General features: G+C 41.7%; 1 protein-coding gene across 3 annotated transcripts in view; it reads left to right on the top strand.

The window, feature by feature from the left end:
- Nucleotides 1–19,591, top strand: part of INO80 (INO80 complex ATPase subunit) — a 148,407-nt gene that overhangs the window by 106,435 nt on the left and 22,381 nt on the right. For all 3 annotated transcript variants that reach the window (XM_017348137.3, XM_002717971.5, XM_070054006.1), the window contains exons 28-29: nucleotides 10,215–10,309; nucleotides 18,738–18,810. In XM_017348137.3, the coding sequence (XP_017203626.2) occupies nucleotides 10,215–10,309; nucleotides 18,738–18,810 (168 nt within the window). The remainder of the gene's footprint in view (nucleotides 1–10,214; nucleotides 10,310–18,737; nucleotides 18,811–19,591) is intronic.

Raw genomic sequence — 19,591 nt, 5'->3', positions numbered from 1 at the left:
TTGATAAAGCTAATGGAAATCTTGACTACATTAAAGATCCTAACAGCAGTAATTCAAAAATAAAAGGACTGTCTATATCTCTCATGTTGTGTTCAAACCATATAATGCCAACAGCCAAAATAATATGATTGACTTTCCTGCCATAGGACTCGTTTTATGTAAAGTGGGCTTGCCCTGTTCTGAAGTCACGGCAAGTACAGATGAATTGGTAATTTTCTGCTGCTAGGAACTCTAGACAAAGCAGTAAGCTAAGGATTTCATAAGGGGAGTAAGGATCTTTCTTTTGCAAGGCTGTATCAGCATGTTACAGTGCTTAAAGTTGATTCATAGTAAAGGGAGGTTCCTAGGGAGTGAATGAACCATCAAAAAAATAGGTAACTTGGCCAGTGCTGCGGCTCACTAGGCTAATCCTCCGCCTTGCGGCGCCGGCACACTGGGTTCTAGTCCCGGTCGGGGCACCGGATTCTGTCCCGGTTGCCCCTCTTCCAGGCCAGCTCTCTGCTGTGGCCAGGGAGTGCAGTGGAGGATGGCCCAAGTACTTGGGCCTGCACCCCATGGGAGACCAGGAGAAGTACCTGGCTCCTGCCATCGGATCAGCGCGGTGTGCCGGCCGCGGTGGCCATTGGAGGGTGAACCAATGGCAAAAAAGGAAGACCTTTCTCTCTGTCTCTCTCTCTCACTATCCACTCTGCCTGTCAAAAAATAAAAAAAAAAAAAAAAAAGGTAACTTTAGTAAGTATAGGTAATTGTAAGTGGTTTTAAATGATACAACCCTAAATTTTAGTCCTCCTTTCTTTGCTCATTAAATATTACTAAAATAAGTAAAGTGGAGTATGAGAATGAGTTCTGTCATCGTGAGTATTGTAAGCTCTACTCACAGGGTCACTGCCTGTGTATCTGCAGTCCAGCAGCTGTTTTGGGTATGGACTTAGTAGTGGGTGGACTTTGCGAACAAGGCAGCATGATGTTGTGGGAACCTTCTCTAACGGTAGCTGCATTTCTCTGTGGGGTATTCTAAACTAGGAAAAAGCAAATTCAAAGCCTGAATTTCACAACTGCTAACGTTCCTTAGGCATGTGTATAACATATATCTAGGATGTTGGAGCCAAAAGATACTACAATTGCTTATACATTAAAAAAGACTAATGCACACCCTGGGAGGCAGCAGGTGATAGGTCTACTACTTGGGAGACCCATGGTGAGTTCCAGGCTCCTTGCTAAAGTCTGGTCTAATCAGAGCTCTTGCTGGCATTTGGGAATAAACAATCTGATGGAAGATCTGTTTTTCTTTCTGCTTTTTAGATAAATAAATAAAAAATTAAAAAGTAATGGGAAAAAAGGTATTCAGTGCTTTAAAAGTATTATATGTACTACTGTTTCTTTAGTGCTTAAAAGTCGATTTTTGGGGGCCAGCACTGTGGCATAGTGGGTGGGGCCACCGCCTGCAGTGCCAGCATCCCTGTGGGCACCGGTTTGACGCTTCGGATTGGCGCAGCTCCGGCCATTGCGGCCAACTGGGGAGGAACCAGTGGATGGAAGACTGACCTCTCTCTCTCTGCCTCTCCTTCTCTCTGTGTAACTCTGACTTTCAAATAAATAAATAAATCTTTTTTAAAAAAAGTCAATTATTGGACCCAAGGTTGTGGCATACTGGGTAAAGCCGCTGCCTGCAGTGCCAGCATCCTATAAGGGCGGGTTCAAGTCCCAGCTGCTCTCCTTCTGATCCAGCTCCCTGCTATGGCCTGGGAGAACAGTCGAAGATTGCTCAAGTCTGTGGGCCCCCCACCTGCAGGGAAGACCTAGAAGAGGCTCCTGGCTCCTGACTTCAGATCAGTGCAGCTCTGGCCATTGCAGCCAACTGGGGAGTGAACCAGCAGGTGGAAGGTCGGTCCCTCCCTCCCTCTCTGTCTCTCTCTCTGCCTCTCCTTCTCTGTGTAACTCTGACTTTCAAATAAAATAAATAAAGCTTAAAAACAAAAAAGTCAATTCTTACTAACAGTTTCTTTGACTAAATGCTTAGACATCACACGTTATTCAAATGTATTTTTTTTTTAATTGACAGGCAGAGTGGACAGTGAGAGAGAGAGACAGAGAGAAAGGTCTTCCTTTGCCGTTGGTTCACTCTCCAGTGGCCGCCGCAGCCGGCGCGCTGCGGCCGGCACACCGCGCTGATCTGAAGGCAGGAGCCAGGTACTTCTCCTGGTCTCCCATGGGGTGCAGGGCCCAAGTACTTGGGCCATCCTCCACTGCACTCCCTGGCCACAGCGGAGAGCTGGCCTGGAAGAGGGGCAACCGGGACAGAATCCGGCGCCCTGACCAGGACTAGAACCCAGTGTGCCGGCGCCACAAGGCAGAGGATTAGCCTAGTGAGCCGCGGCACTGACTTCAAATTATATTCTAATTGACTAGGTGTGGGTTGTGCCTTCTGTCTGTAGTGGTTGCTCTCAGCTGCTGATAGAGGGTATCCATTGGGATCATCTTTGAAGCTTTTTATTCCCTCTCCAGCTTTATTGAGATATAGTTGATAAATAGAAATGTATGTGCTTCACACAGACAAAATGTTTTGAGACATGCATATTTTGTCAAGTTAGTTAATGTACCTATGACCTGACGTTACTATAATTTTTTGTGTCTATGATGAAAACACTTAAAATCCACTCATTTCAAGTGTACAGTATAATATTATTAACTGTAGTCACCGTGCTGGATATTAGATATCTAGAACTTTTTTATCCCACATAACTGAACCTTTGTATTCTTAGACCAATATATCCCCATTCCCCTACTCTCTTTTCTTATGAGTTTGACTTTTTAGGCTGTGTATCTAAATGAGGTCATGCAGTATTTGTTTATCTTGATCTGGCTATTTCACTTAACATCTTTTCTAAAGATTTATTTATTTATTTGAAAGAGTTACACACAGAGAGAGAAGGAGAGGCAGAGAGAGAGAGAAAGAAGTTTTCCATCCACTGGTTCACTCCCCAATTGGCTGCAATGGCCAGAGCTGCGACGATCCAAAAGGATCCAGGAGCCAGGATCTTCCTGTTCTCCCACAAGGATGCAAGGGCCCAAGGACTTGGGCCATCTTCTATTACTTTCCCAGACTGTAGCAGAGACCTGGATAGGAAGTGAAGAAGCCAGGACTTGAACCAGTGCCTATATTGGATACCGGCACTGCAGATCACAGCTTTACCTGCTGTGCCACAGCACTGGCCCCTCACTTAACACCTGATGTCTTCAAGGTTCAAACGTGTTGTCACAAATGGCAGAGTTAACCTTTTTAAATTTTAAAGCTGAGTAATATTCCATTGTGTGTGTATATATGTGTATATACCACATTTTCTTTATCCGTCATTTGTTGATAGACATTTAAGTTGATTTAATGTGTTCTCCATATCCCTTTGGCTTCTTCAGTAATTTTTAAGATAAAATACTGTCTCTGGAACTGTATAGGTCTCAAAACTTCCTAAATGTTAAAAGCCATAATTTTTGTTGTATTATTTCATGCAGAATTAGAACTTATTTTGGTTTGTAGTGATTGATGCACAAGAGTCTACTTGAGTGTACTTGTGTTTATGTTTGTTTAATCAAAGATCATCTCTAGGACAGGCACGTCCACATTTGGATTCTGTTCTCTTTTTTGCTAGTTTAAATGAAACAGAAGGAATGCTACTTGTTTTATGAGGCTCCAGGAAAATTAATCATGCTAATGGATCATTTTCTGAGCCTTTCCTAAATACCAAAAAATATATTTGAGTGAGTGATACTCTTGGTTTCTACACAGTAATAATGGTTGGTCTTTTATGTCCCCTCTTTAATGCACAGAAATGCTAAGCATGGCACATTTTCTGCAAGCCATGCTAATGTCAAACTCATCCTCTAGCAGTGCTCCTCAGAGTTCAGGGTAAACCTTAAAGAGTTGAGGGATGAATGAGAATAGCTGTAGGAGTAGGTGTTTGCCCTAGCATCCCACTTGGGATGCCCACATCCTATATTTGTGTGTCTTTCTTGTGAGTCTTGCTTCCAGCTTCCTACTAACGCATACCTGGAAGCAGAAGGTGATGGTTCAAGTAGTTGAGCCCATGTCACCCACATGGGAAACCTGAATTAACTTCTGGGCTTTGGCATCTTGATTTCAACCTGGTCTAGCTGTTGTGGGCATTTGGGGATTCAACCAATGGATGGGAGATATTTCTTTCTCTCTCTGCCTCTCAGGTATTAATAAATAAGTAAATAAAATTATCTAGCTGGAGAATTCAGTGAATGTAGTTTCTTTCTTTTCTCTTCTCTTCTTCTTCTTCTTTTTTTTTTTTTTTTTTTTTTTTTTTTTTTTTTTTTTTTTTGACAGGCAGAGTTAAACAGAGAGAGACAGAGAGAAAGGTCTTCCTTCCATTGGTTCATCCCCCAAATGGCCACTACGGCCGGTGTGCTGCGCCGATCAGGAACCAGGAGCCAGGTGCTTCCTCCTGGTCTCCCATGTGGGTGCAGGGCCCAAGCACTTGGGCCATCCTCCTCTGCCTTCCCAGGCCACAGCAAAGAGCTGGACTGGAAGAGGAGCAACCGGGACAGAATCCAGCGCCCTGACCGGGACTAGAACCTGGGGTGCCAGCGCCACAGGCGGAGGATTAGCCAAGTGAGCCAAGGCGCCAGCCCATAGTGAATGTAGTTTCTTATTAACCAATCAGCTCCTGATTTCAAAAAGAACATAGAAAGCAAGACTTTTAAGGTGGACCTCAGAAAATGTTTTGGTGTTGAAATTGGTGAGTAGAGATATTTGGTACTTTTGAGTTGTTTTAGTTTTAGATTTTTTAATTGAGATTTATTTATTTATTATTTGAAATGTGGGATTACAGAGAGGGGGGAGACAGAAATCTTCCATCCACTGGTTCACTCCCCAAAATGGCCACAACGGGTGGGGCTGGGCATGGTCAAAGCCAGTAGCCCAGAACTCCACCCAGGTCTCCCAAGTATGCGGCGGGTGCCCAAGTACTTGGGCCGTCTTCCACTGCTTTTCCCAGGCTAATTAGAAGGGTGTTCGATCAGAAGTAGAACATCTTGGACTTGAACCAGCACTCATATGGGATGCTGGCATCCCAGGCAGTGGGTTAACCTGCTGTGCCACAATGCTGACACACTTCCCCCCCTTTTTTTCCTCAGATTTATAAAACACATTTTTGAGAAAGTGCTTATGAGTACTAACCAGATCATCAGTTGTTAGAACCTGTGTCTTTCACAGTGTCATTGAAATTTTAGATTTTTTTAAGGACCATGTGGAAACAATGAAGGATGGACGTATTCACAGCTCTTGAAATTAAAAGTCAAAGGCTCTCTTTCCAAATATGCCTTGATTATACTTCTATTCTGTGTCTTTTTGTAAGTAGCTTGGTATTTTAGAGATCTACAATAGCTTGGGAATAGAATGTGTGAATAAAATTTATGTTGCATTTTTAGCCTACTCTTTTACATGTTTCCCTATACTGTGAGGATATAGATGATCCTCTAGTTAGCTTTTTTTAAAGTGTTTTTTTCTTTAAAAAAAAATTATTTATTTGAAAGAGTTACAAAGAGAGAGGTCTTCCATGCACTGGTTCACTCTCCAGGTGGCTGCAACAGCTAGAGCTGCGCCGATCTGAAGCCAGGAGCTTCTTCCAGGTCTCCCACATGGGTGCAGGGGCCCAAGGACCTGGGCCATCTTCTACTGCTATCCCAGGCCATAGCAGAGAGCTGGATCGGAAGAGGAGCAGCCAGGACTAGAACCGGCACCATATGGGATGCTGGCACTTCAGGCCAGGGCTTTAACCCACTGCGCCATAATGCCAGCCCCTTAAAGTGGTTTTTTCATGTATATTTACTTGTTACTTTGAAGCTGCTTACTGCAGTGGGCTCTAAACTCATCTTAAACCTTCTGAAATCCCACCCTTCCCCTGGTAGGAGAGTTAAGGCTTGAAGCAGCAGAAGGGAAAGATCTATTTCTGTTGTTTCTGTTAACAGGCTGTTTGTAATGAGGGTTGGTTTTGTCTAGGGTTCATATCCCTGGTGTTATACTGGTCTTATTAAATGAGTATGTAACCAAAAAGTTTTATAAGAAGATATATTTATCGGGGCCTGTGCTGTGGCGCAGTAGGTTAATCCTCCACCTGCGGCATCGGCATCCCATAGGGGTGCCAGTTCATGTCCCGGTTGCTCCACTTCCGATCTAGCTCTCTGCCATGGCCTGGGAAGGTGGTGGAGGATGGCCCAAGTGCTTGGGCCCCAGCACCTGCGTGGGAGACCGGGAGGAGGCTCTTGGCTCCTGGCTTCGGATTGGTGCAGCTCTGGCCATTGTGGCCATTTGGGTGTGAACCAACAGAGGGAAGATCTTTGTCTCTGTCTCTTCCTCTCACTGTCTGTAACTCTACCTCTCAAATAAATAAATAAAATCTTAAAAAAAAAAAAAAAAAAGATCTATTTATCAGTGCTCTCCAAGGTTAAAAGTATTGTTTGTTTGTTTGTTTGTTTTAAGATTTATTTATCTGAGAGGCAGAGTTACAGAGAAAGAGATACTCAGTTCTCTGGTTCACTCCCCAAATGGCTGCAACAGCCAGAGCTGGGCCAATCTGAAGCCAGGAGCCAGGATTTCCTTCCGGATCTCCCACAGGGTGGGTGCAGGGGCCCAAGCACCTGGGCCATCCTCTAACACTTTCCCTGGCCATCAGCAGAGAGCTGGATGAGAAGTGGAGCATCTGGCCCCAAAGTTCTGGTTTTTAAAGGGGAAAAGAGTTCATATTCAGGAAACTTAAAATTTTATTGCAGTCTAAATCAGAGATAGATTTCTCTCTGTTAGTTGTGTTGGCATAGTCCTTTTGTTGTTCGGCATTGTGATATTCCCTGGTTGGATTAGAAATGGTCACCGTGCTACCGTTTTTGAGCTTTTTTTCTAAATTCCTTCTCATCTAACATACCCCACTCTTCTACAGAGCTATACCAGTAAGAGTGAACTTGAAGCTCACTTTGATGGTATATTACCAAATCTTCTAAGGAAGCACACTGAGATAAATAGAATAGTAAAACAACAACAAAAACAAACAAACCACAATGAAGATTTGTGCCTCAGTGAGCTTTTATACTCAAGTGACAAGCTTGGTCTCACCAGTACCCTAGGCAGAGACCTCTGACATGTTCTTGGCACTCATTTGCTTAAAGAATAACCTACCACATATGGAGACACGAGCCCTACATATGAGATTATTACAATAAAAGAACATTAGATCACAGAAAACTAACATAAACATTCCCCGAATGCAGAAATGATGAGTCTTCTTCAATACAGAAATGGTTGTATACAAAATACAGTAGTTTTCCTTTATCCACAGGAAGTGGTTGCCTGACACCATGGAAAATACAACAGTATGTTTTTTTTCCTATACATAACTGCATATGATAAAGTTTAGTGTGTAAATCAAACAGTAAGAGATTAACAATAATAAAATGCTTGGGGCTGGCACTGTGGTGTAGTAGACTCTAAACTTCCGCCTTGCGACTCTGGCTTCCTGTATGAGTGCCTCTTCATGTCACAGCTGCTCCTCTTCCAGTCAGTCTCTCTGCTTGTGGCCTGGGAAAGCAGAGGAAGATGGCCCAAGTGCTTGGGCCCCTGCACCCGCATGGGAGACATGGAAGAAGCTCCTGGCCCCTGACTTCAGATTGGCTCAGCTCTGGCCACTTTGGCCATTTGAGGAGTGAATCAGTGGATGGAAGTCCTTTCCCTCTGTCCTCCATCTCTCTCTGTCTGTAACTCTAGCTCTCAAATAAATAAAATCTTATTTTAAAAAATAAATAACAAAATGCTTGCTTGCTCACTCTTGCACAGTGCCCCCCCCCCCCCCCCCATGAGACAGGGTCCCATGGCACCATCTCTGTAGTTCCCATCCCCATCCTTTTCCCTTCCTGGCTTACTCTGTTCCTGAACCGTGTCCACATGAGTGTGTGTGTGTTTTCTTCACCTTTTAAATAAAATTTACCACTTTGTGCGTCGTAAAAATTTTTTTTATTCCCAGAAACCTTTTATTTAAAGAATACAAACTTCATTCATTTTTAAGTACAATTTTAGAATCATAGTGCTTCTTCCCACTGTACCTCCTCTGCCTCTCATACTCCCACTCCCCAACCCCCTTCCTCCTCCCTCTCCTGTTCCCATTCTTACTTTTTACTAAGATATATTTTCAGTTAACTTTATACACATACAATTAACTCTATACTAAGTAAAGAGTTCAACAAATAGTGTGAAAAAAAACCTGTTCCTCAGCAGTTGAGACAAGGGCTGTTCAAGTGATTGCATCTCAGAGTGTGATATCTATTAGATATCACAGATCAGGTGAACATTTGGTATTTGTCTTTTTGGGCCTGGCTTATTTCACTAAGTATGAGATTTTCCAGTTTCATCCATTTTGTTGCAAATGACAGGATTTCATTGTTTTTTGTTTTTTGTTTTTTTTTTGTCACTGTGTAGTATTTCATGGTGTACATATCCCATAATTTCTTTATCCAGTCTTAAATTGACAGACATTTGGTTTGATTCCATATCTTAGCTATTGTGAATTGAGCTGCAATAAACATGAGGGTACAAATAACTCTTTCATATGCTGATTTTATTTGCCTTGGGTAAATTCCCAGGAGTGGGATGGCTGGGTCATCAGATTTCTGAGGTGTCTCCATGCTGTCTTCCAGTGGCTGTACCAGTTTACATTCTCACCAACAGTGGGTTAGGGTACCTTTTTCCCCACATCCTTGCCAGCATTTGTTGTTTGTTGATTTCTGTGTAAAAGCCAGTCTAAATAGGGGATGAGGTGAGACCTCTTTGTGGTTTTGATTTGTATTTCCCTGACAGCTAGTGATCCTGGGCATTTTTTCATGTGTCTGTTGGCCATTTGGGTTTCCTCTTTTGAAAAATGCCTGTTTAAGTCCTTTGTCCATTTTTTAACTGGGTTGTTTGTTTTGTTGTTGTTGAATTTCTTGATCTCCTTATATATTTTGGTTATTAATCCTTTTATCACTTGCATATTTAGCAAATATTTTCTCCCATTCCTATCGGTTGCCTCTTCACTTTGCTGAGTATTTTCTTTTGCAGTGAACTTTTCGATTTGAAGTAATCCAATTTGTTAATTTTGGCTTTGACTGCCTGTGCCTCTGAGGTCTTTTCCAAGAACTCTTTGCCTATGCCAATGTCTTGCAGGGTTTCCCTAATAATTTGATGATATCAGATCATAGATTTAGGTCTTTAATCCATGTTGAGTGGATTTTTGTGTAAGGTAGGGGTCTTGCTTCATACTTCTGCATGTGGAAGTCCAGTTTTCCTGGAACCATTTGTTGAAGAAACTATCCTTGCTGCAGAGATTGATTTGAATAACAAAATATTATAATATTTATTGTAAAATTATGGATTACTTATTTCTGTAATTTTCCATTTAATATTTCTGTACTGCAGTTGCCCACAGTAACAACTGTAGAAAGTGAGAGCATAGAGGGAGGAGGTCTACTGTGACTGTTGGTGGTGTTTCCTATTAGAAGAATCATTTTATAATCTCTACAAGTGAGCTTTTTGTACTGTAATCGGACAACAAAAGAGGAAATTGGTGTTTATTTGGACATCATCTGTTAAGAGGAATTGCAGCTTCTAAGGATGGAGAGGTACTTCTCTCTGCCTTGCAGCTCTTGAAGTGTCTTCTCCATTCTTAAAACTCTAATTCCTCTTAGATTTGCTGTAAGGAGTACTGTCTGCCATTGAAAGTCACCTTGTCTTCTTTTTCACTCTGGTACGTAGGTCCCTGTCAGCAGTAAGGCCTGCTCTGAAAGGAGAAGAACGCTCAGGACTTGGCCTGTAGCGATTTGTTAGGGGGTGGGGAGTCTTTAGGGTGAATGTTACTCACTGACAGAAAACTGGGTGTTTTCATAACTGTGAAAAATATCTGGTTGGTAATTGGTGTTTTTTGTTGAAAAAAAAATTTTTTTTTCGTAAAATTTACTGAAATCTGCAGGAATAAAATTAGGTTCCAAGCTGAAATTGAGGGTGGTTCCCCTTAGTGTTCTCACACATGAAGTTCCTGGACTGATCATGCTGCTTTCTCCCCATTCTGGATGTAGTGCCTTGCCCCCAGTGTGTGGAAGGTGGGTGAATACTTCTGAGAATTAGAATACAGTCATTTATGTCAGACTTAACGTCTTTTTACCCTGATTGGCAGGAATATATGGTTTACAGAAAGCATACCTACATGAGGCTTGATGGTTCATCCAAGATCTCAGAGAGGCGAGACATGGTTGCTGACTTTCAGAACAGGTAATGTGAATGAGACTTATAAACATTGTTATTTGATTTTCCTCTAATCCTTGAAATGGTGATTTTTTTTTTAAAGCAAATACATCTCAGATTGTTAATCAGTCATGTTCTAGTTCTACCATTTTAAGAGGTTGCTAAGTCTACTGATAGTAATTCAGATCTACATATGTATCAGAATGAATGAATGACTAAAAATACTTGGTAATTTTTGTGTTTAAAATATACTTTCTGACCACATCAGTGCCTATTTTTTGGACAACAAGAGAAACCATTTCTGACTATTAACCAAGATCTCCTCAGTGGATAACACATATGTAGGTGAAAGTCCACAGAGTCTTGTTCTAAATGTTAACTGTAGCCATCTCTGCTATTGACTCAGGTTTTAGGTTGTTTGTGGATTTCATTTTGTATAAGTTTAGGAAAAATGCCTTCCTTTTTCCTGTTCTTTCTAGTGTGTTACAGGGCAGTGCAGTATGACAAACTACAGCAGTTACCTTATAGTCAGCCGGTAGCTCTCGGTATAGTACCTCTCCCACCTGCTAATGAGCCTATGAAATTTCCAGTGCCACCTGTTTGATGCCGTGGGTTCACAGGGCCACAATTATCCTGAGTGATCGTTCTCAGAGTAAGCGGGATCTGATTACTGTGCTCTCCAAGGAGAGAAAACCAAGCACCGCTACCTATAAGGCTCTTGAGCTCCACCCTTAAAGTTCTTCCTTAGACTGGGAGAACTGAGGAATAAAGTAGATCTTAATGTCTGTAAATCAAAACTTGACTTTCTGGCTGTTAATGGGATGGCCTATTCATATTTAACGGTTGAATTCGAGGAAAGAAAATCATATGGCCATTTGTAGTTGCAGTTTTTAGTTTATTTCATTTTGGTTTTTAAGCATGGCTTAATTCAGGCAGAAAACAGTTTGGCCACAAAATACATCTATAATTCAGCATAGATTGCCCTCAGAATTTTTGCCATTGTGGTACCCCTTATATTAGTGAGCCACAGGTGGTGTATACATCCTGATGTGTTGGTTTACCATGAATACCCAGTTAGGTCAGTGACTCCAAAGTTAAAACTATACACCAGAATTCCAGATGACTGTTTGGCTAGCAGTAGAGGGAACAATCTACTTAACACCTGTCTCAGCTTTTGTTAATTTTGAGCTGATGTGGATAACCTGATCTGGTGACTCCACTGACAAACTATTGGCAAGTTCTAAAACTGATTGTTTAAAACCTGTATAAACATGTCAGTACTTCACCACATTGTTAAGGTAAAACGGGGGAGGGGGAGAACCTTACCATGTGATTTGTCTTTTCTGGAGACTGAAATTAGTGAAATGTACATTTTATTATGCTCTGAGAGTTCCTGTACATGAGATCTTATGTACAGCTCTGTAGTCATGTTTCTCTCAGGGACCTGAGTTTGTCCAGTCAAGCAAACTCACATCATCACTTTGGGCACATTGATGTGAGGTAGCATGTGTTGTATGTAATAAGAAAATGCCATAAAGGCAAAAGTATTTCACCCAGTACTGTTTCTATTTTTCATCCACTGGCATATTTGATTTTGTACACTTGATTTCATTAACAGCAAAATTTTCTGTTTTCCATAATGATTGGAGTCTTTATATATTTTAATAAAATGTCTGTGGAGGAAAATTTGAAAAATATTTAAAGATGAAAATGAAAAACACACACAATCCCTCCACAGTTAACTGGTAGCATTTTGGTATTATCCCTCTAGACATTAATGTATATTTTGTGATCATATTTACACTATTGATGTCATATTATAGATAGGACTTTGTGTCTTGATTTTTTTTCCACTTAAGTTTATAATAGAAACATTTTCACACATTACCAAGTCTTCGCAATGATTGTTTTTTTAAGACTAGTATTCAATACTGAGTATATGTAACACTTTTCTACTTCGGAAACATTGGATGAATACTTTCTTGGCATTTAGATTCAAACAATGGAAATTATTGAAGAGTGTATGCATATTGTTAGATTGTTTTGTAGAAAAGTTCTGCTCTACCCCAAACTGTGGTTTGTTGACATCTAGTGATTTGGGCTTCTGAGTTATAGAGCTACAGCTGTTCTTCCAGAAAATAGGCTATGAGATCCAGGGCTCATTGTATTTTATTAGTAACCTTTGCACGGGGCCAGCATTGTGACACAGTGGGTTAAGCCGCTTATAACGCCCACATCCCTTAAGGGTGTTGGTTCACATCCCAGCTATTCTGCTTCTACTCCAGCTCCCTGCTAATGCTCCTGGGAAAACACTGGAAGATACCCCCCAGGGCCTTGAGCCCCTGTACTCACACAGGAGGCACAGATAGATTACTAGGCTCTTTGCTTTGGCCTGGCCCAGCCCCAGACTTTGAGGCCCTTTCGGGAGTCAGCCAGCAGATGGAAGATGTCTCTGTCTCTCCTCTCTGTGTAACTATCCGCTTCAAATAAGTAAATCTCTTTTTTTTTTTTTATAAAGTTAAAACTCAATTTTATTAAAAAAAAAAAAAGTAACCTTTTCAGTGGATATATCTGTTATCTCTAAAGTCTTTTTTATGAGAATTATTTGAGCAGTCCCAGTAGCACACAATAGTTTTTCAAAGCTTAAAGGATTGGATTTTTACCATTAAGTTGTACTAGGTCTACTTAGTAAAAATCTTCTTGTGTATAGCATTTTACTAGGAAGTCTTACCTAAGCCTCCAGACCTTACGATTGAGAATTATTTAGCATTAAGTTTATCTGAAGTCAGCATTTGATTGTTGTTTTCACCCTACATCTAATATTAGGTAAAATGAGATAAGAAAGTAAAATCTCCTGATCCCTACCTGCATTACAAGCTAGTTGGGGGTGTGTTAAGAAATAATCTTCTCATGTATAGAAGCTGAACTTGCACCTTGTGCTTGTCAAACTGACCCTTCCGGTTAGAAGAAAACTCTTCAGCTTGCATGTTTGATTGGTTGCAGTAACCCCAAAAGACAGGTGTTTTTGAAACAGAAGAGGATGCTCTGCCACATAATTTGATTATTAATGAAAAGACATCAAAAGAAAAAAGTTGTAATTTCAGCTAGAACGCCCCCTGGCTCAAAGGTCACCCAGAATAAACAAGAACTCCTATAAAAAGCCATTTACATTCCCTTCATACAAGATTTATTTATGAGGGATCCTTCCAGGAAAAAGTCTGACTGAGACTAAAGACTGTTTGGCCAGGATGTCCTGACTGCACAGCAGTCAGAACATGTGACCTGTGCATGATCCTAGAAGCCGTTCAAAGCTCTGTGCTCTGTGGTACCCTGGCCTTTGCTTCCCTTCCTCCTACCTCTGACCTTTATCGAACAGATCCTGTCCTGTGTGATCAGTAGGATGACCATCTGGAAAGCATGAGAACAGGTGACTATAGCATGAGCTTTTCTTTATTTGTGAGCCTTCTAGATCTCTGATGCCTTTTTGATTCATTCAGCATGCCTTTTGCTGTAATCAGTACGTGCCCAGAACTGTTCTAGGTGTTTTGGTGCAAAGAAACATCAGTGGTCTCATTAAAGAGTAAGACTGAGACATGGGTGTGTCTTTGCTCTTTAGGTACACACCCATGTGTACCAAACCCTCCCCACCCCTTTCCCCCACTTACCACTGAGATAGACCACTGATCTCTAAGGCCTATTCCAACAGAGACCCTGAGTTGAGGTTCCTTTTCAGCCCCCTAGAGGGCACCCAAACCACCCTGTTGTCTTCTGGAATGTTTGTCTTCTGTTTAGTCAGTCTCCAAAAACATTAATGCATGTGATTAATGTACTAGATTTATGAAGTAGAAAGGAACTCTTCAGCAGTTTGATGTGGATGTTTTTGTTTATAAAAATCAAGTGGTGTATTCCAGAAAAAGAAGAGAAATTAATTTCTTTGCTAACAAGTAAGATGTCTGTAATCATTTATTTTCCATGATTTTGGCCAAATAATATGTCCCTTATCAGAAGACATCTTTTCACTGCATAATTGACATCCAAAAGAAGCACTTTACTCTCATGTTTCTGGGTTTTCCTACTAATTTATTTTTACCTATATTCCTTTTATTCTGTTTATCTGTATATACTCGCTGTTTGTCACCGATGACTATATCTGGGGACTTAACTATCCAGCTGTCCACATTAGGAGAAATGATCCCTCTTTCTGCATCTACCCTTTGTTTTGTTCCACAACTCCCTTCTTCTCCCATCCCTATCTGTGCCGAATGCTCTGGGCTTCTTCAGTAGTCACCCAACAAGTGCTGGCCACTGGGGACCTCCATCAGCTCTAATACAAGTATCAGAAATAAGCCTCTGACCACCCTCCTCTGTAGCCACCAAAGCAGGAGAGGAAGATGGTGTATGCATCAAGAGTAACCTTCTCAGTACTGAAGTGGGAAGAAGTTATTGTTCCTTAAAGACTAGTATGCCCCTGGAAAGCTCAATTTTTATATAAACTCTTACCATGGTTACATAGTTGGTGGACCTGTGAGGTACTATACTTTTGCTTCTGTCATTCCATATCTGCGGGAAAATGTATTTTTGAACTAGCAGCTGCCTTTCCATTTTTTTTCTGCTGTATGGCTTGATCGTAAAGGATATCTTTGGTTTTTTTTGACAGAGTGTGGACAGTGAGAGAGAGAGACAGAGAGAAAGGTCTTCCTTTGCCGTTGGTTCACCCTCCAATGGCACCGCGCTGATCCGAAGACAGGAGCCAGGTGCTTATCCTGGTCTCCCATGGGGTGCAGGGCCCAAGCACTTGGGCCATCCTCCACTGCACTCCCTGGCCACAGCAGAGAGCTGGCCTGGAAGAGGGGCAACCAGGACAGAATCCGGCGCCCTGACCGGGACTAGAACCCAGGGTGCCGGCGCCGCAGGTGGAGGATTAGCCTATTGAGCCGCGGCACCAGCCTGTAAAGGATATTTTGTAAATTCAGTAGAATTATGAAATATCAAGCTTCTTGATAAAAGTCAGGGGTAGACTAGAACCTTTGTGCGTACGAACATTTTGGTATCATGACTTACAGGAGGCCTCTAGAAATGCAGTTATCCATGCCTCTTTTTAGGAAAGTTGTGTTTAATTGAATGCGGATAATTGGCTGGTTTCCACCAGGACCTACTGAGCTTCGTGATTCATCAGGATGTTCGTTTCAAAATGGTTCCTTTACTGATACTCATGTTTGATGTTTATACATCATCAGTTAGTCACTTGAGCTGTATTCATAGCATCCTGATTTTACAGTCCAGGAAACAGACTTTTAGCAGTCAAGTGACTTTACCAAGAAAGAACAGCCTGAAGGCATGAGAGCATCCTGATGACGACATGTTTCTGGTTTTTATTATTATTATTACTGGAATCCACAGACTAAAATCATGTTGCATTGTGATGTCTAAAGCTTCACAAAATAGTATTTATCCTTGTGACATATGATGTATTAAAATATTTTCCAATCCGGGAGCCAACACTGTAGTACAGTGGGTTAAGCCACCGCCTGTGACACTAGCATCCCAAATCAGAACATCAGTTTGGGTCCCTGTTGCTCCTCTTCTGATTCAGCTAATCTGTTCTGGTTCTTTTTTTCTTGTTTTTTAAGCTTTATTTACTTATTTTAAAGATTTATTTATTTATTTGAAAGTCAGAGTTACACAGAGAAAGAGAAAGAGGGAACTCTATCCTCTAATTCACCCCTCAAATAGCTGCAGTGGCCAGGGTTAGGCCAGGCCAAAGCCAGGAGTCAGGAGCTTCTTCACGGTGCAGGAGCCCAAACATTTGGGCCATCTTCCACTGCTTTTCCCAGGCCATTAACACGGAAGTTGAATTGGAAGCGGGGCATCTAGGACATGAACCAGCACCCATGTGGGATGGGCACTGCGAGCTGCGGCTTTACCCACTGTGCCATAATGCCAGCCCCTTTTCCATTTTTCTTTAGTTATTTATTATTTGCAGTCAAGATCCACTAAACTGATTGCATGACCAAGCATAGGTGTAACAAATGATAACTGTGACCTTCAAATTGAATAACACTGATCTAAATGAATTTCTAGGGGCTGGCACTATGGTGTAGCAGATGAAGCCACTGCTTACAGTGCTGGCATCCCATATGGGCACTGGTTCAAATCCCAGCTGCTCTACTTCCAATTCAGCTCCCTGCTTATGAATGGCCTACGAAAAGCAGTGGAAGATGGCCCAAGTGCTTAGGCCCCTGTACCCATGTTGGGGACCTGGAAGAAGTTTCTGGCTCCTGGCTTCAGTGTGGCACAGCCCTGGCCGTTGCAGCTATTTAGGGAGTGAACCAGCAGGTGAAAGATTTCTCTCTCTCTCTTTCTCTCCCTCCCCCCATAACTCTGCCTTTCAAATACATAATAAATAAATCTTTTTTTTTTTAAAAGATTGAATTTCTAGTTATAGTTGTTGAACATCAAGAAAACGAGTGAGCAGCAAAAACTGTGGTAACACTTAGATTCTGTTTCTATGCGTGTACGTGGATGCCTTTTATTCAAAATCCTCCTCCTTCTGATCTGGTATGGGCCTTGTTCCTAGAGAGATACTCAGTGATGGGGCCAGCACTGCGACATAGCAAGTTAAATCACCGCCTGCATTGCCAACATCGTATGAGCACCAGTTTGATGCCTGGCTGTTCCACAGACCCAGCTCTCTACTAGTGTGCCTGGGAAAGCAGTGGAAGATGGCCCAAGTACTTGAGGTCCTCCCACCCACTTGGGAGACCTGGATCAAATTCCAGGCTCCTGGTTTTGGCCTGGCCTAGCCCCAACTATTGTATCCATTTGGGGAGTGAACCAGCAGATAGAAGATCTCTCTGTCTGTCTGTCTGTCTCTCTCTCTCTCTCTGCCTTTCAAATAAAGAAAATAAATCCTTCAAAAATAGAGGAGATATTCAGTAAATATTTGCTGCCTGAATGAGTGACAGTGGCACTTACAGGTTTATTTGTATTTCTAAGATTCTTTACAGGGATTTAAAATGAAGAAGTGGAGAAAATTGTGTCTAATAGATTCTGTACAAGGATTGTGTTGGCATTCGTCCCTAAGCACTTTTTAATCCTAGCCTATCTTCATGAACTATTCCTAAATTCAGTTTAGTCATGGGCTGGGTTTTAGTCCTGACCTCACATCACTTTAAAAAAAAAATTATTTGACAGCCAAAGCAACAGAGAAAAGGTGAAAGACAGAGAGATCTTCCATTTCACTCTCAAAATGGTCCCAGTAGGCAGTGCAGTGTCCGACCAAAGTCAGGAATCTGAAACACCATCAGGGTCACCCATGTGACTGGCAAGGGCCCAAGCACTTGGGCTATCTTCCACTGCTTTTCCAAGCACATTAGCAGGGAGCAGGGTTGGAAGTATGGTAGCTATGACTACAACTAGCTATCAGATACAGGACACTCACATCGTAAGGGGCAACTTAACCTGCTGTACCACAATGCCAGCCCATCTCATCATTTTTCTGGGGCTCACTTTCCTCATCTTAAAATAAGTGCTTTGGGATAATAACCATTAGTTCCTAAACTACTGGGAGTCTTGATTCTTAGGGGTAGCAACATAAAATAGTGATTGATTTGGCCCCTCTGTGTGAATTAGGAATTGCTTGACATGTTAAAAATGACTGCTATAGGGGCTGGCATTGTGGCATAATGGGTTATCTGCTGTCTGCAGTGCCAGCATCCTATATGGGCACTGGTTTGAGTCCCAGCTGCTCTACTTCCAGTCTACTTGCTGGCTTCAGCCTGGCCCAGCCCCAGCCACTGCAGCCATTTGGGGAGTGAACTAGCAGATGGAAGATTTTTTTTCTCTCTCTCTCTCTGTCTCTCTTTCTCTTTGTAATTCTGCTTTTCAAACAAATAAAACAATTTTTAAAAAAAATTGCTATCTGGAGAGAGGTCTCTAATTCACAAAAACATACTTATTTTACTATGTTTATAATTGTATTGCGTATCATTCAGATATTAGAGAGCAGCAATAATTTACCTGCAAATTGGCAGACTTCTATCAATAGTTCTTATCAAGAGGGCACTTTCGTACAGTGTTTTTTTAAATTTTTTTTTTAACTTATTTGAAAGGCAGAGTTACAGAGAGAGTTAGAGACAGAGAGAGGTTTTCCATCTGCTGGTTCATTCCCCAAATGGCCACAATGGCTGGAGCTGGGCTGATCCGATGCCAGGAGCCAGGAGTGTCTTCCTAGGAGCCCAAGCTCTTGGGCCATCTTCCACTGCTTTTCCAGGCTGTAGCACAGAGCTAGACCAGAAGAGGAGCAGCCAGGACTCAAACTGGCCCCCTGTAACAGTGTTTCAAGGGAACATTAGTTGGTTCTCAGTAACTACTCTTTGTCTTAGTTCTTTATCCAGAGATCACTATATATACCATGCACCATTTTTCTCTTAATCTGTGCTTCTCTTTTCTGCAGGAATGATATCTTTGTGTTCCTGTTAAGTACACGAGCTGGAGGACTGGGTATCAATCTCACAGCTGCAGATACAGTGAGTATCAATCAACACAATACATTGGATAGGCTGGGTTTCTATTAGAAATATGCTTTGCTGTTTGTTGTTGCTCTTTATGTCACAAACCTTTTATTTATTTATTTATTTGCCTTTTAAAAGAATTATTTATTTAAGAGGCAGAGAAACAGAGAGAGGCACAGAAAGAGCTCTCATCTGCTGGCTTACTATCCAAATCCCCTCCCTCAATAGCCAGGGCTAGGCCAGGCTGAAGCTGGGAGCCAGGAGCTCCATCCTGGTCTCTCAGGTAGGTGGCAGGGTTTCAACCACTTGAGGCATCCCCTGCTGCCTCCCAGGGTGCAGCACATTATCAGGAAACTGGGCCAGAAGCTGAGGAACTGGAACTCAACCAGGCACTCTATGGAATGCAGGCATCCCAATCAGTGGCTAACCTCTAGGCCCAAAGCCCACCCTTCCCTTCTTTGCCTCTTTTTTAAAGACTATAATTGCATTTTGACTGGAACTGGGGCATTGTAGCTTTCCTGTTGAACTTTTCTGTTCATTTTCTTTGAGTAAGTTTCTTAAACAATTATTCAGCAAGTATTTATTGAATGCCTACCTTGTGTCTGATAATGTTTTAGACATTTGGGTTATATCAATGTAGATAAATAGACTGAAAAAAAAAATCAGGCAATCCAACTATATTTGTTTTATTAACTCTAAAGAGTAAGGTTTTCAGATAAAGTCTCATTAGGCTTATTCTGTAAAACTCATATTTTTATATCTTAAAGTTCAAAACATGGTTGGAGAACAATGAAAT

This window comes from Oryctolagus cuniculus, chromosome 12, assembly GCF_964237555.1.
Source record: "Oryctolagus cuniculus chromosome 12, mOryCun1.1, whole genome shotgun sequence".
Lineage (NCBI taxonomy): Eukaryota > Metazoa > Chordata > Mammalia > Lagomorpha > Leporidae > Oryctolagus > Oryctolagus cuniculus.
Note: the sequence above shows the minus strand (reverse complement) of the source record. Positions and strands in the feature narration are given on the sequence as shown.